Here is a 17396-nt window from a genome sequence, read left to right as displayed (position 1 = left end):
TGCGCGTAGACCACAACAGTGTCATGAGAGAATAGAAGGGTTGCTCGTGGACCACAATAGTGCTGTGAGACTATGGTAGGGTTGCGCGTAGACCACGATGGTGTTGTGACAGCATGAAAGGATTGTTCGTGTACCACAATGGTGTCGTGAGAGCATGGACGGCTAGCTCGTAGACCACAATGTTGTCATGAGAGCATGGAAGCATTGCTCGTAGACCACAATGGTGTCATGAGAGCATGGATCGGTTGCTTGTAGAGCACAATGGTGTTGTGAGAGCATGGAAGGGTTGCTCGTGGACCACAATAGTGCCGTGAGACTATGGTAGGGTTGCGCTTAGACCACAATTGTGTCATGAGAGCATGGACGGCTTGCACATAGACCACAACAGTGTCATGAGAGAATAGAAGGGTTGCTCGTGGACCACAATAGTGTCATGAGAGCATGGTAGGGTTGCGCATACACCACAATGGTGTCATGAGAGCATGGACGGCTTGCACATAGACCACAACAGTGTCATGAGAGAATAGAAGGGTTGCTCGTGGACCACAATAGTGTCATTAGAGCATGGTAGGGTTGCGCATAGACCACAATGGTGTCGTGTCGTGAGAGCCTGGAAGGGTTGCTCGTAGTCTGTGACAGTCATTTGAGAGAGGCAGAATGCTTTACTCACTGGCTGCATTGGTTAATCTGAGAATGCAGGTTTGCTCATGGGCCTGTTATTGAGCCACCTGAGAGCATGGAACATTTACTCGCAGGCTGCGCAGGTGTCATCTGAAAGCATGGAAAGTTTGTTCCCAAGTAGTATTGATGTCATCTAAGAAGGTGGACGTTTTTGTTCCTAGATAGGGTTTAACTAAATGCTTTCAGCTGCCCGGGCCTGGATTATTGGGCGAGAAGGTCTAAAGATGTTCAAATATATAACTTTGCAAAATTGTAATCAAATGTACCTGATTTTATGTGTGTGTAGATTCCCATTTGAGTGGTGCTAGATCATACATGGGAGATAAAGCACATTGTGCTAAAAGTCCAAGCGTGCTTTAGGGTTCCTCCAAAATGGAGTTCATGTGCTAGGTGCATGGGCGTCAACAAGAACTTGTCCGGTTACATGTCACCTAGTGTTCTTAGCTATGAGAGCCATCTATCTGCTGAGAGTGATGGACATGTGGGTTAGATGGTGTTCGAAGCTCACTGTTGCTAAGGCTGAAATCCTAGATGTGTTTGGTTGATTCCGCAAACACTTAAGGCACTTAAAAATATGTTGGTTGACCAGCGCTGCACCATAGTGGGAGGAGGGGATTGACGCGCTCCTCAAATGTTGGGTTGTGATCTGGGAGGTGGTAAATAATGTAGGCGCTTAAAGATACGCATGGGAGGAGCTTGAGAGAAACACAAAGGAGGGGCACTCAGTGGGGTCACTAAGAGTGCAGTCCCAAAGGGATTGAGAATAAAGCTTACCTCACCTCCTGTCTCTCTGATTAAGGATGGAGCTGTCATTAATGGAGTGTCATCGGATGGAGAGTATGAGGTTGGGGGGTTCTCTTGAGTTGATAGTTTTGACATAGTCTCTATAGTGGCTGGTATTGGCTGTCACTCTTCAGCTGGCAGTACAGACAGTCCATCGTGATGGTGATAAGGGCATTCACACCTGAGTTGGTGGTACTGGCATGGGCGCTTGACTTAATGCTAAAAGCATAAAGTCTTGAGTTGGTGGTACCGTCATAAGCGCTTGAGTTTATGGTAACAGCCTGAGCACTTGAGTTGGCGGAACAGGCATGAGCTCTTGAGTTAATAGTAATGGTATGAGCCCTTGAGTTGGTGGTACTGCAATGGTCTCTTGACTTGGTGATACCAGTCTGAATCCTTGGGGTGGTGGTACCGGCGTGAGCTCTTGAGTTGATGGTACCGGCATGAGCTCTTGAGTTAATGGTACCGGCATGAGCTCTTGAGTTAATGGTACCGGCGTGAGCTCTTGAGTTAATGGTACCGGCGTGAGCTCTTGAGTTAATGGTACCGTCATGAGCTCTTGAGTTGGTGGTATGGTCATGAGCTCTTGAGTTAATGGTACCGGCGTGAGCTCTTGAGTTGGTGGTACCGGCGTGAGCTCTTGAGTTGATGGTACCGTCATGAGCTCTTGAGTTGGTGGTACCGGCGTGAGCTCTTGAGTTGGTGGTACCGGCGTGAGCTCTTGAGTTGGTGGTACCAGCGTGAGCTCTTGAGTTAATGGTACCAGCATGAGCTCTTGAGTTAATGGTACCGGCATGAGCTCTTGAGTTAATGGTACCGGCGTGAGCCTTTCAGTTGGTGGTACCGGCGTGAGCTCTTGAGTTAATGGTACCGGCATGAGCTCTTGAGTTAATGGTACCGGCGTGAGCTCTTGAGTTAATGGTACCGGCGTGAGCTCTTGAGTTAATGGTACCGGCGTTAGCTCTTGAGTTAATGGTACCGGCGTGAGCTCTTGAGTTGGTGGTACCGGCGTGAGCTCTTGAGTTAATGGTACCGGCGTGAGTTCTTGAGTTGGTGGTACCGGCGTGAGCTCTTGAGTTAATGGTACCGGCGTGAGCTCTTGAGTTGGTGGTACCGGCGTGAGCTCTTGAGTTGGTGGTATGGTCATGAGCTCTTGAGTTGATTGTACCGGCGTGAGCTCTTGAGTTAATGGTAACAGCCTGAGCACTTGAGTTGGCGGAACAGGCATAAGCGCTTGAGTTAATAGTAATGGTATGAGCCCTTGAGTTGGTGGTACTGCAATGGTCTCTTGACTTGGTGATACCAGTCTGAATCCTTGGGGTGGTGGTACCAGCGTGAGCTCTTGAGTTGGTGGTACCGGCGTGAGCTCTTGAGTTGGTGGTACCGGCGTGAGCTCTTGAGTTGGTGGTACCGGCGTGAGCTCTTGAGTTGGTGGTACCGGCGTGAGCTCTTGAGTTAATGGTACCGGCGTGAGCTCTTGAGTTAATGGTACCGGCGTGAGCTCTTGAGTTAATGGTACCGGCGTGAGCTCTTGAGTTAATGGTACCGGCATGAGCTCTTGAGTTGGTGGTACCGTCATGAGCTCTTGAGTTGATGGTACTAGCATGAGCTCTTGAGTTAATGGTACCGGCGTGAGCTCTTGAGTTAATGGTACCGGCGTGAGCTCTTGAGTTAATGGTACCGGCGTGAGCTCTTCAGTTAATGGTACCGGCGTGAGCTCTTGAGTTGGTGGTACCGGCGTGAGCTCTTGAGTTAATGGTACCGGCGTGAGCTCTTCAGTTAATGGTACCGGCGTGAGCTCTTCAGTTAATGGTACCGGCGTGAGCTCTTGAGTTAATGGTACCGGCATGAGCTCTTCAGTTAATGGTACCGGCGTGAGCTCTTCAGTTAATGGTACCGGCGTGAGCTCTTCAGTTAATGGTACCGGCGTGAGCTCTTGAGTTAATGGCACCGGCGTGAGCTCTTCAGTTAATGGTACCGGCGTGAGCTCTTCAGTTAATGGTACCGGCGTGAGCTCTTGAGTTAATGGTACCGGCATGAGCTCTTGAGTTAATGGTACCGGCGTGAGCTCTTGAGTTGGTGGTACCGGCGTGAGGTCTTGAGTTAATGGTACCGGCGTGAGCTCTTCAGTTAATGGTACCGGCGTGAGCTCTTGAGTTGGTGGTACCGGCGTGAGCTCTTGAGTTGGTGGTACCGGCGTGAGCTCTTGAGTTAATGGTACCGGCGTGAGCTCTTCAGTTAATGGTACCGGCGTGAGCTCTTGAGTTGGTGGTACCGGCGTGAGCTCTTGAGTTAATGGTACCGGCGTGAGCTCTTGAGTTAATGGTACCGGCGTGAGCTCTTGAGTTAATGGTACCGGCGTGAGCTCTTGAGTTGGTGGTACCGGCGTGAGCTCTTGAGTTAATGGTACCGGCGTGAGCTCTTGAGTTAATGGTACCGGCGTGAGCTCTTGAGTTAATGGTACCGGCGTGAGCTCTTGAGTTATTGGTACCGGCATGAGCTCTTGAGTTGGTGGTACCGGTGTGAGCTCTTGAGTTGGTGGTACCAGCGTGAGCTCTTGAGTTAATGGTACCGGCGTGAGCTCTTGAGTTAATGGTACCGGCGTGAGCTCTTGAGTTGGTGGTACCGGCGTGAGCTCTTGAGTTAATGGTACCGGCGTGAGCTCTTGAGTTGGTGGTACCGGCGTGAGCTCTTGAGTTAATGGTACCGGCGTGAGCTCTTGAGTTGGTGGTACCGGCGTGAGCTCTTGAGTTAATGGTACCGGCGTGAGCTCTTGAGTTGGTGGTACCGGCGTGAGCTCTTGAGTTAATGGTACCGGCGTGAGCTCTTGAGTTGGTGGTACCGGCGTGAGCTCTTGAGTTAATGGTACCGGCGTGAGCTCTTGAGTTGGTGGTACCGGCGTGAGCTCTTGAGTTGGTGGTACCGGCGTGAGCTCTTGAGTTATTGGTACCGGCGTGAGCTCTTGAGTTGGTGGTACCAGCGTGAGCTCTTGAGTTAATGGTACCGGCGTGAGCTCTTGAGTTATTGGTACCGGCGTGAGCTCTTGAGTTGGTGGTACCGGCGTGAGCTCTTGAGTTAATGGTACCGGCGTGAGCTCTTGAGTTGGTGGTACCGGCGTGAGCTCTTGAGTTAATGGTACCGGCGTGAGCTCTTGAGTTGGTGGTACCGGCGTGAGATCTTGAGTTGGTGGTACCAGCGTGAGCTCTTGAGTTGGTGGTACCGGCGTGAGCTCTTGAGTTAATGGTACCGGCGTGAGCTCTTGAGTTGGTGGTACCGGCGTGAGCTCTTGAGTTAATGGTACCGGCGTGAGCTCTTGAGTTGGTGGTACCGGCGTGAGCTCTTGAGTTGGTGGTACCGTCATGAGCTCTTGAGTTGATGGTACTAGCATGAGCTCTTGAGTTAATGGTACCGGCGTGAGCTCTTGAGTTAATGGTACCGGCGTGAGCTCTTGAGTTAATGGTACCGGCGTGAGCTCTTGAGTTAATGGTACCAGCATGAGCTCTTGAGTTAATGGTACCGGCGTGAGCTCTTGAGTTAATGGTACCGGCATGAGCTCTTGAGTTAATGGTACCGGCGTGAGCTCTTGAGTTGGTGGTACCGGCGTGAGCTCTTGAGTTAATGGTACCAGCATGAGCTCTTGAGTTAATGGTACCGGCGTGAGCTCTTGAGTTGGTGGTACCGGCGTGAGCTCTTGAGTTAATGGTACCAGCATGAGCTCTTGAGTTAATGGTACCGGCATGAGCTCTTGAGTTAATGGTACCGGCGTGAGCTCTTGAGTTGGTGGTACCGTCATGAGCTCTTGAGTTGGTGGTACCAGCGTGAGCTCTTGAGTTAATGGTACCGGCGTGAGCTCTTGAGTTAATGGTACCGGCGTGAGCTCTTGAGTTAATGGTACCGGCGTGAGCTCTTGAGTTAATGGTACCGGCGTGAGCTCTTGAGTTAATGGTACCGGCGTGAGCTCTTGAGTTAATGGTACCGGCGTGAGCTCTTGAGTTAATGGTACCGGCGTGAGCTCTTGAGTTGGTGGTACCGTCATGAGCTCTTGAGTTAATGGTACCAGCATGAGCTCTTGAGTTAATGGTACCGGCGTGAGCTCTTGAGTTGGTGGTACCGGCGTGAGCTCTTGAGTTAATGGTACCAGCATGAGCTCTTGAGTTAATGGTACCGGCATGAGCTCTTGAGTTAATGGTACCGGCGTGAGCTCTTGAGTTGGTGGTACCGTCATGAGCTCTTGAGTTGGTGGTACCAGCGTGAGCTCTTGAGTTAATGGTACCGGCGTGAGCTCTTGAGTTAATGGTACCGGCGTGAGCTCTTGAGTTAATGGTACCGGCGTGAGCTCTTGAGTTAATGGTACCGGCGTGAGCTCTTGAGTTAATGGTACCGGCGTGAGCTCTTGAGTTAATGGTACCGGCGTGAGCTCTTGAGTTAATGGTACCGGCGTGAGCTCTTGAGTTGGTGGTACCGGCGTGAGCTCTTGAGTTAATGGTACCGGCGTGAGCTCTTGAGTTAATGGTACCGGCGTGAGCTCTTGAGTTAATGGTACCGGCGTGAGCTCTTGAGTTAATGGTACCGGCGTGAGCTCTTGAGTTAATGGTACCGGCGTGAGCTCTTGAGTTAATGGTACCGGCGTGAGCTCTTGAGTTAATGGTACCGGCGTGAGCTCTTGAGTTGGTGGTACCGGCGTGAGCTCTTGAGTTAATGGTACCGGCGTGAGCTCTTGAGTTGGTGGTACCGGCGTGAGCTCTTGAGTTGGTGGTACCGTCATGAGCTCTTGAGTTGATGGTACTAGCATGAGCTCTTGAGTTAATGGTACCGGCGTGAGCTCTTGAGTTAATGGTACCGGCGTGAGCTCTTGAGTTAATGGTACCGGCGTGAGCTCTTGAGTTAATGGTACCAGCATGAGCTCTTGAGTTAATGGTACCGGCGTGAGCTCTTGAGTTAATGGTACCGGCATGAGCTCTTGAGTTAATGGTACCGGCGTGAGCTCTTGAGTTGGTGGTACCGGCGTGAGCTCTTGAGTTAATGGTACCGGCGTGAGCTCTTGAGTTATTGGTACCGGCGTGAGCTCTTGAGTTGGTGGTACCGGCGTGAGCTCTTGAGTTGGTGGTACCGGCGTGAGCTCTTGAGTTGGTGGTACCGGCGTGAGCTCTTGAGTTATTGGTACCAGCATGAGCTCTTGAGTTAATGGTACCGGCGTGAGCTCTTGAGTTGGTGGTACCGGCGTGAGCTCTTGAGTTAATGGTACCAGCATGAGCTCTTGAGTTAATGGTACCGGCATGAGCTCTTGAGTTAATGGTACCGGCGTGAGCTCTTGAGTTAATGGTACCGGCGTGAGCTCTTGAGTTAATGGTACCGGCGTGAGCTCTTGAGTTAATGGTACCGGCGTGAGCTCTTGAGTTAATGGTACCGGCGTGAGCTCTTGAGTTAATGGTACCGGCGTGAGCTCTTGAGTTAATGGTACCGGCGTGAGCTCTTGAGTTGGTGGTACCGGCGTGAGCTCTTGAGTTAATGGTACCGGCGTGAGCTCTTGAGTTGGTGGTACCGGCGTGAGCTCTTGAGTTAATGGTACCAGCATGAGCTCTTGAGTTAATGGTACCGGCGTGAGCTCTTGAGTTAATGGTACCGTCATGAGTTCTTGAGTTAATGGTACCGGCATGAGCTCTTGAGTTAATGGTACCGGCGTGAGCTCTTGAGTTGGTGGTACCGGCGTGAGCTCTTGAGTTAATGGTACCAGCGTGAGCTCTTGAGTTAATGGTACCGGCGTGAGCTCTTGAGTTAATGGTACCAGCATGAGCTCTTGAGTTAATGGTACCGGCATGAGCTCTTGAGTTAATGGTACCAGCGTGAGCTCTTGAGTTAATGGTACCAGCATGAGCTCTTGAGTTAATGGTACCGGCATGAGCTCTTGAGTTAATGGTACCGGCGTGAGCTCTTGAGTTAATGGTACCGGCGTGAGCTCTTGAGTTAATGGTACCGGCGTGAGCTCTTGAGTTAATGGTACCGGCGTGAGCTCTTGAGTTAATGGTACCGGCGTGAGCTCTTGAGTTAATGGTACCGGCGTGAGCTCTTGAGTTAATGGTACCGGCATGAGCTCTTGAGTTAATGGTACCGGCGTGAGCTCTTGAGTTGGTGGTACCGGCGTGAGCTCTTGAGTTGGTGGTACCGGCGTGAGCTCTTGAGTTAATGGTACCGGCGTGAGCTCTTGAGTTAATGGTACCGGCGTGAGCTCTTGAGTTAATGGTACCGGCGTGAGCTCTTGAGTTGATTGTACCGGCGTGAGCTCTTGAGTTAATGGTAACAGCCTGAGTACTTGAGTTGGCGGAACAGGCATAAGCGCTTGAGTTAATAGTAATGGTATGAGCCCTTGAGTTGGTGGTACTGCAATGGTCTCTTGACTTGGTGATACCAGGCTGAATCCTTGGGGTGGTTGTACCGGCGTGAGCTCTTGAGTTGGTGGTACCGGCGTGAGCTCTTGAGTAATTGGTACCGGCACGAGCTCTTGAGTTAATGGTACCGGCGTGAGCTCTTGAGTTAATGGTACCGGCGTGAGCTCTTGAGTTAATGGTACCGGCGTGAGCTCTTGAGTTAATGGTACCGGCGTGAGCTCTTGAGTTGATTGTACTGGCGTGAGCTCTTGAGTTAATGGTAACAGCCTGAGCACTTGAGTTGGCGGAACAGGCATAAGCGCTTGAGTTAATAGTAATGGTATGAGCCCTTGAGTTGGTGGTACTGCAATGGTCTCTTGACTTGGTGATACCAGGCTGAATCCTTGGGGTGGTGGTACCGGCGTGAGCTCTTGAGTTGATGGTACCGGCATGAGCTCTTGAGTTAATGGTACCGGCACGAGCTCTTGAGTTAATGGTACCGGCGTGAGCTCTTGAGTTAATGGTACCGGCGTGAGCTCTTGAGTTGATTGTACCGGCGTGAGCTCTTGAGTTAATGGTAACAGCCTGAGCACTTGAGTTGGCGGAACAGGCATAAGCGCTTGAGTTAATAGTAATGGTATGAGCCCTTGAGTTGGTGGTACTGCAATGGTCTCTTGACTTGGTGATACCAGGCTGAATCCTTGGGGTGGTTGTACCGGCGTGAGCTCTTGAGTTGGTGGTACCGGCGTGAGCTCTTGAGTAATTGGTACCGGCACGAGCTCTTGAGTTAATGGTACCGGCGTGAGCTCTTGAGTTGGTGGTTCCAGGAAGGACTCTTGAGTTGTTCGTGTTGGCTGGGCTGGGAGCTGGTGGTTCTGGGACAGTTGCGTAAGTTGATCGTATCACAGGAGACTCTTCATGTGGCAGTATCGGCAGGGTCCCAGGAGTGTGTGGGGTGGGGGGGGCTCTCCAGCTAGGAGTATTGGCAGCATTTGATAGGACTCTTAAGTTGATGGACTGACTGATTTTTGAAGGTCACCTGACCCATAACTCTTTCTTCTTTTCCTCACAGGGTTTGAAGCCCATGGACTCGAACGGCTCCTCCGATCCCTATGTCAAAGCGAATCTACTTCCTGGAGCAAGCAAGGTAGGGGGTCGTCTGTGGGTATTTATAAAGAAGACTCGCTATCTCACTGACCTACCCTACCCGCTTAGAGTTATTGCATTATTCCATATTGCTCATATACAGCATGTTTTCTAGTTCTGGCCTTCTTTCCTTCACTTTGTGTATGTGGGAGTTTTATTCTTGGTGGCTTCCAGCTGAACCAGTTTGGCTGATCCACAAGATTGAAATGGTTTGTAAAAGTAATGAATAGACTTGTGTCCCCTGTGACCCAGTGTGAGCTGGCAACCCCGCACTCACTATTTTTGGCTTTCACCAATTCACTTTACCAGTGTCTTGAATATTATACATTGATTCATTCGGTCAGTCATTTGCAAGCTCCCTCTCGGAGGTATTCAGTTACTGCCTTATCTGTCCTTGTGTTACAGACTCTTGTTATCACAGCAAACACACACTCATTCACTCACCATTTGCCTCACTCACCCATGCATCCTTAAAACAGTTACTTCCAGTTGACTTATTTATACATTCATTCCTTGACATACCCATCTGCCAGCTTCACTTGCTAGAACGTGAAATCCATGAATAATGCAATCAGTTACTAACCCACTCATTAACCCATTCATTCACTCACTCACACACTATCTAGGAGACATTCATGCCGTTTAATTTGTTTGGAGTCACACGCGTGCATGTGTTGTCCTAGTTCCCGCACTAGTGCACTCTGCACCACCTGGGTATGTGTTTAGTTGTTGCTAACTTGTACTAGAGCAGGCATCCACCCTAGTCTTTGTGTACACCATGGATTACACACAGGCGGCTGGGGGTCAGAGACCAGGCGCTTTGGCCTGGATTCATAAAAGTGAACTTAGACCAAAAGTTTAAGTTTAGACCTGAAGTCTAAGTTTAGACCTAGTAAAGTTAGACTTTAGTTCTAAACTTAGGACCCGATTCACAGAATGAACTTAAGACTCAATCCTAAACGTACTACTATTTTGGTATTCACAGAATGCACTTACTACTTTTGGTATTCACAGAAGTTAGGATTTTGTCTTAAGTCGGTCTTAAGACTATCTTAAGACAAAATCCTAACTTCTGTGAATACCAAAATTAGTAAATGCATTCTGTGAATACCAAAATAGTAGTAAGTTTAGGATTGAGGCTTAAGTTCATTCTGTGAATCGGGCCCAATGTCCCTGACTCTGGCCTTTCGGGCTTTGCAAGATGGCGGCTCGGGCTATCTTAAGTGTAGGCTCTGCCTATACCTACAAGAACACACACTGAGATCTAACTCCCAGCACCTGCTCTGTGTACCTTGCTAAGTCCCGTATGGGAGGCAGGTCCTTCACTGTGGGACGGCCAGACTGTGGAACTCCCTGCTTTCCATATGCACCTGATCAAATCCGAACGTGATTTCAGAAAGACCTTGAAGATTTGGCTCTTCAGCCAATGCCATTACCTCAGTAGGACCTTCCTCACTGGGACACCTCTGCTTGAGGTAGCGGTTGCGCTCTTCAAATGCTATTATTATTTTATTATCCACCCACCCATCCATTCAGCCATCCATGCATCCCTTGATCCATTCACTCATCCATCTACCCATCCATGCATCCATCCTCCCACCCACCCATCCACCCACCCACCAACCCATCCATCCACCTACTGACCTATCCATCTGTTCCTCCAGCTACCCATTCATTCATCTAATCATCCATCCATCCACCCACCCACCCATCCCTCCTTCGATCCACCCACCCATTCATCCATCCATCCATCCATCCACCAAGCCATCCCTCCATCCCGAATGTGTCACCACCCTTGAACGTTCAGGCACCTGCCCCCAGCGGTGAGTACCTTCACATCGCCCCCTTGTGGCCTGGCCTGCCTCTGCCTTACAATGCTTGTGCAACAAAAGAGCGCGGACCACCATGTTCTTCACCTTCTTCTTTCCCCTCCTGACGCAGGCGAACAAACTCCGCACCAAGACCCTGCGCAACACGCTGAAGCCCATGTGGAACGAGACCCTCACCTACTATGGAGTCACCAAGGAAGACATGGTGCGCAAGACCCTCCGGTGAGGACCCCCCACCCTCTCACCGACATGCGCGCTCATGGTCCCCCGCTATGCATGTGCAATGAGGTGAACTATCAACAACAGAACCAAGATCACACAGAGTGTCAGTGACAGAGCTAGTGCCAGACTGAGAGTAAAGGAAGAGACGAGGCCCAGGTCACACATAGTGTCAGTGACAGAGCTAGAGCCAGACTGAGAGTAAAGGAAGAGACGAGGCCCAGGTCACACAGAGTGTCAGTGACAGAGCTAGAGGCAGACTGAGAGTAAAGGAAGAGATGAGGCCCAGGTCACACAGAGTGTCAGTGACAGAGCTAGAGGCAGACTGAGAGTAAAGGAAGAGACGAGGCCCAGGTCACACATAGTGTCAGTGACAGAGCTAGAGGCAGACTGAGAGTAAAGGAAGAGAAGAGGCCCAGGTCACACAGAGTGTCAGTGACAGAGCTAGAGGCAGACTGAGAGTAAAGGAAGAGAAGAGGCCCAGGTCACACAGAGTGTCAGTGACAGAGCTAGAGGCAGACTGAGAGTAAAGGAAGAGACGAGGCCCAGGTCACACAGAGTGTCAGTGACAGAGCTAGTGCCAGACTGAGAGTAAAGGAAGAGAAGAGCCCCAGGTCACACAGAGTGTCAGTGACAGAGCTAGAGGCAGACTGAGAGTAAAGGAAGAGAAGAGGCCCAGGTCACACAGAGTGTCAGTGACAGAGCTAGAGGCAGACTGAGAGTAAAGGAAGAGAAGAGGCCCAGGTCACACAGAGTGTCAGTGACAGAGCTAGAGGCAGACTGAGAGTAAAGGAAGAGAAGAGGCCCAGGTCACACAGAGTGTCAGTGACAGAGCTAGAGGCAGACTGAGAGTAAAGGAAGAGACGAAGCCCAGGTCACACAGAGTGTCAGTGACAGAGCTAGAGGCAGACTGAGAGTAAAGGAAGAGAAGAGGCCCAGGTCACACAGTGTGTCAGTGACAGAGCTAGAGGCAGACTGAGAGTAAAGGAAGAGACGAGGCCCAGGTCACACAGAGTGTCAGTGACAGAGCTAGAGGCAGACTGAGAGTAAAGGAAGAGAAGAGGCCCAGGTCACACAGAGTGTCAGTGACAGAGCTAGAGGCAGACTGAGAGTAAAGGAAGAGAAGAGGCCCAGGTCACACAGAGTGTCAGTGACAGAGCTAGAGGCAGACTGAGAGTAAAGGAAGAGAAGAGGCCCAGGTCACACAGTGTGTCAGTGACAGAGCTAGTGCCAGACTGAGAGTAAAGGAAGAGAAGAGGCCCAGGTCACACAGAGTGTCAGTGACAGAGCTAGAGGCAGACTGAGAGTAAAGGAAGAGAAGAGGCCCAGGTCACACAGTGTGTCAGTGACAGAGCTAGAGCCAGACTGAGAGTAAAGGAAGAGAAGAGGCCCAGGTCACACAGAGTGTCAGTGACAGAGTAGAGCCAGACTGAGAGTAAAGGAAGAGAAGAAGCTCAGGTCACACAGAGTGTCAGTGACAGAGCTAATGCCAGACTGAGAGTAAAGGAAGAGAAGAGGCCCAGGTCACACAGAGTGTCAGTGACAGAGCTAGAGGCAGACTGAGAGTAAAGGAGGAGACGAGGCCCAGGTCACACAGAGTGTCAGTGACGGAGCTAGTGCCAGGCTGAGAGTAAAGGAAGAGGCCCAGGTCACACAGAGTGTCAGTGACAGAGCTAGAGGCAGACTGAGAGTAAATGAAGAGACGAGGCCGAGGTCACACAGAGTGTCAGTGACAGAGCTAGAGGCAGACTGGGAGTAAAGGAAGAGACGAGGCCCAGGTCACACAGAGTGTCAGTGACAGAGCTAGAGGCAGACTGAGAGTAAAGGAAGAGACGAGGCCCAGGTCACACAGAGTGTCAGCGACAGAGCTAGAGCCAGACTGAGAGTAAAGGAGGAGACGAGGCCCAGGTCATACAGAGTGTCAGTGACAGAGCTAGTGCCAGACTGAGAGTAAAGGAAGAGAAGAGCCCCAGGTCACACAGAGTGTCAGTGACAGGGCTAGTGCCAGACTGAGAGTAAAGGAAGAGATGAGGCCCAGGTCACACAGAGTGTCAGTGACAGAGCTAGAGCCAGACTGAGAGTAAAGGAAGAGACGAGGCCCAGGTCACACAGAGTGTCAGTGACAGAGCTAGAGCCAGACTGAGAGTAAAGGAAGAGACGAGCCCCAGGTCATACAGAGTGTCAGTGACAGAGCTAGAGGCAGACTGAGAGTAAAGGAAGAGAAGAGGCCCAGGTCACACAGAGTGTCAGTGACAGAGCTAGAGCCAGACTGAGAGTAAAGGAAGAGAAGAGGCCCAGGTCACACAGAGTGTCAGTGACAGAGCTAGAGCCAGACTGAGAGTAAAGGGAGAGACGAGCCCCAGGTCACACAGAGTGTCAGTGACAGAGCTAGTGCCAGACTGAGAATAAAGGAAGAGACGAGGCCCAGGTCACACAGAGTGTCAGTGACAGAGCTAGTGTCAGATTGAGAGTAAAGGAAGAGAAGAGGCCCAGGTTACACAGAGTGTCAGTGACAGAGCTACTGCCAGACTGAGAGTAAAGGAAGAGACGAGGCCAAGGTCACACAGAGTGTCAGTGACAGAGCTACTGCCAGACTGAGAGTAAAGGAAGACAAGAGGCCCAGGTCACACAGAGTGTCAGTGACAGAGCTAGAGCCAGTCTGAGAGTAAAGGAAGAGAAGAGGCCCAGGTTACATAGAGTGTCAGTGACAGAGCTAGTGTCAGACTGAGAGTAAAGGAAGAGACGAGGCCCAGGTCACACAGAGTGTCAGTGACAGAGCTAGGGCCAGACTGAGAGAAAAGGAAGAGACGAGCCCCAGGTCACACAGAGTGTCAGTGACAGAGCTAGGGCCAGACAGAGAGTAAAGGAAGAGAAGAGGCCCAGGTCACACAGAGTGTCAGTGACAGAGCTAGTGCCAGACTGAGAGTAAAGGAAGAGACGAGGCCCAGGTCACACAGAGTGTCAGTGACAGAGCTAGTGCCAGACTGAAAGTAAAGGAAGAGAAGAAGCCCAGGTCACACAGAGTGTCAGTGACAGAGCTAGAGGCAGACTGAGAGTAAAGGAAGAGACGAGCCCCAGGTCATACAGAGTGTCAGTGACAGAGCTAGAGGCAGACTGAGAGTAAAGGAAGAGAAGAGGCCCAGGTCACACAGAGTGTCAGTGACAGAGCTAGAGCCAGACTGAGAGTAAAGGAAGAGAAGAGGCCCAGGTCACACAGAGTGTCAGTGACAGAGCTAGAGCCAGACTGAGAGTAAAGGAAAAGACGAGGCCCAGGTCACACAGAGTGTCAGTGACAGAGCTTGAGCCAGACTGAGAGTAAAGGAAGAGAAAAGGCCCAGGTCACACAGAGTGTCAGTGACGGAGCTAGTGCCAGACTGAGAGTAAAGGAAGAGACGAGCCCCAGGTCACACAGAGTGTCAGTGACAGAGCTAGCGCCAGACTGAGAGTAAAGGAAGAGAAGAGGCCCAGGTCGCACAGAGTGTCAGTGACAGAGCTAGAGCCAGACTGAGAGTAAAGGAAGAGACGAGGCCCAGGTCACACAAAGTGTCAGTGACAGAGCTAGAGCCAGACTGAGAGTAAAGGAGGAGAAGAGCCCAGGTCACACAGAGTGTCAGTGACAGAGCTAGAGCCAGACTGAGAATAAAGGAAGAGAAGAGGCCCAGGTCACACAGAGTGTCAGTGACAGGGCTAGTGCCAGACTGAGAGTAAAGGAAGAGACGAGGCCCAGGTCACACAGAGTGTCAGTGACAGAGCTAGTGCCAGACTGAGAGTAAAGGAAGAGATGAGGCCCAGGTCACACAGAGTGTCAGTGACAGAGCTAGAGCCAGACTGAGAGAAAAGGAAGAGACGAGGCCCAGGTCACACAGAGTGTCAGTGACAGAGCTAGAGCCAGACTGAGAGTAAAGCAAGAGAAGAGGCCCAGGTCACACAGAGTGTCAGTGACAGAGCTAGAGCCAGACTGAGAGTAAAGGAAGAGACGAGGCCCAGGTCACACAGAGTGTCAGTGACAGAGCTAGTTCCAGACTGAGAGTAAAGGAAGAGAAGAGGCCCAGGTCACACAGAGTGTCAGTGACAGAGCTAGTTCCAGACTGAGAGTAAAGGAAGAGAAGAGGCCCAGGTCACACAGAGTGTCAGTGACTGAGATAGAGCCAGACTGAGAGTAAAGGAAGAGACGAGGTCCAGGTCACACAGAGTGTCAGTGACAGAGCTAGAGCCAGACTGAGAGTAAAGGAAGAGACGACCCCCAGGTCACACAGAGTGTCAGTGACAGAGCTAGTTCCAGACTGAGAGTAAAGGAAGAGAAGAGGCCCAGGGCACACAGAGTGTCAGTGACAGAGCTAGAGGCAGACTGAGAGTAAAGGAAGAGACGAGGCCCAGGTCACACAGAGTGTCAGTAACAGAGCTAGAGGCAGACTGAGAGTAAAGGAGGAGACGAGGCCCAGGTCACACAGAGTGTCAGTGAAAGGGCTAGTTCCAGACAGAGAGTAAAGGAAGAGAAGAGGCCCAGGTCACACAGAGTGTCAGTGACAGAGCTAGAGGCAGACTGAGAGTAAAGGAGGAGAAGAGGCCCAGGTCACACAGAGTGTCAGTGACAGAGCTAGTTCCAGCCTGGGAGTAAAGGAAGAGAGTAGAAGAGGCCCAGGTCACACAGTGTGTCAGTGACAGAGCTAGAGCCAGACTGAGAGTAAAGGAAGAGACGAAGCCCAGGTCACACAGAGTGTCAGTGACAGAGCTAGTGCCAGACTGAGAGTAAAGGAAGAGACGAGGCCCAGGTCACACAGAGTGTCAGTGACAGAGCTAGTTCCAGCCTGGGAGTAAAGGAAGAGAGTAGAAGAGGCCCAGGTCACACAGTGTGTCAGTGACAGAGCTAGAGCCAGACTGAGAGTAAAGGAAGAGACGAGGCCCAGGTCACACAGAGTGTCAGAGACGGAGCTAGAGCCAGACTGAGAGTAAAGGAAGAGACGAGGCCCAGGTCACACAAAGTGTCAGTGACAGAGCTAGAGCCAGACTGAGAGTAAAGGAGGAGAAGAGCCCAGGTCACACAGAGTGTCAGTGACAGAGCTAGTGCCAGACAGAGAGTAAAGGAAGAGACGAGGCCGAGGTCACACAGAGTGTCAGTGACAGAGCTAGTGCCAGACTGAGAGTAAAGGAAGAGACGATGCCCAGGTCACACAGAGTGTCAGTGACAGAGCTAGTGCCAGACTGAGAGTAAAGGAAGAGACGAGGCCCAGGTCACACAGAGTGTCAGTGACAGAGCTAGTGCCAGACTGAGAATAAAGGAAGAGACGAGGCCCGGGTCACACAGAGTGTCAGTGACAGACCTAGAACCAGACTGAGAGTAAAGGAAGAGACGAGGCTCAGGTCACACAGAGTGTCAGTGACAGAGCTAGTGCCAGACAGAAAGTAAAGGAAGAGACGAGGCCCAGGTCACACAGAGTGTCAGTGACAGAGTTGGTGTCAGACGGAGGCACATAGGAGAGAAGGGAGGCCCAGGTCACACAGAGTGTCAGTGACAGAGCTAAAGCCAGACTGAGAGTAAAGGAAGAGACGAGGCCCAGGTCACACAGAGTGTCAGTGACAGAGCTGGTGCCAGACTGAGAGTAAAGGAAGACAAGAGGCCCAGGTCACACAGAGTGTCAGTGACAGAGCTAGTGCCAGACTGAGAGTAAAGGAAGAGAAGAGGCCCAGGTCACACAGAGTGTCAGTGACAGACCTAGAACCAGACTGAGAGTAAAGGAAGAGACGAGGCTCAGGTCACACAGAGTGTCAGTGACAGACCTAGTGCCAGACTGAGAGTAAAGGAAGAAGCCCAGGTCACACAGAGAGTCAGTGACAGATCTAGAGCCAGACTGAGAGTAAAGGAAGAGACGAGGCCCAGGTCACACAGAGTGTCAGTGACAGATCTAGGGCCAGACTGAGAGTAAAGGAAGAGAAGAGCCCCAGGTCACACAGAGTGTCAGTGACAGAGCTAGTGCCAGACTGAGAGTAAAGGAAGAGAAGAGGCCCAGGTCACACAGAGTGTCAGTGACAGACCTAGTGCCAGACTGAGAGTAAAGGAAGAAGCCCAGGTCACACAGAGTGTCAGTGACAGAGCTGGTGTCAGACTGAGAGTAAAGGAAGAGACGAGGCCCAAGTCACACAGAGTGTCAGTGACAGAGCTAGAGCCAGACTGAGAGTAAAGGAGGAGACGAAGCCCAGGTCACACAGAGTGTCAGAGACGGAGCTAGAGCCAGACTGAGAGTAAAGGAAGAGACGAAGCCCAGGTCACACACAGTGTCAGAGACAGAGCTAGAGCCAGACTGAGAGTAAAGGAAGAGAAGAAGCCCAGGTCACACAGAGTGTCAGTGACAGAGCTAGTGCCAGACTGAGTGTG

The 17396-nt window shown here is 51.2% G+C and overlaps 1 protein-coding gene across 1 annotated transcript in view; it reads left to right on the top strand.

Annotated features, from left to right (window-relative positions):
* Positions 1-17396, top strand: part of LOC144820579 (double C2-like domain-containing protein beta) — a 546929-nt gene that overhangs the window by 471622 nt on the left and 57911 nt on the right. The window contains exons 3-4 of the mRNA XM_078677947.1: positions 8902-8976; positions 10917-11026. Coding sequence (XP_078534073.1) covers positions 8902-8976; positions 10917-11026 — 185 coding nt within the window. The remainder of the gene's footprint in view (positions 1-8901; positions 8977-10916; positions 11027-17396) is intronic.

This window comes from Lissotriton helveticus, chromosome 1_1 (assembly GCF_964261635.1).
Source record: "Lissotriton helveticus chromosome 1_1, aLisHel1.1, whole genome shotgun sequence".
Taxonomy (NCBI): Eukaryota; Metazoa; Chordata; class Amphibia; order Caudata; family Salamandridae; genus Lissotriton; species Lissotriton helveticus.
Note: the sequence above shows the minus strand (reverse complement) of the source record. Positions and strands in the feature narration are given on the sequence as shown.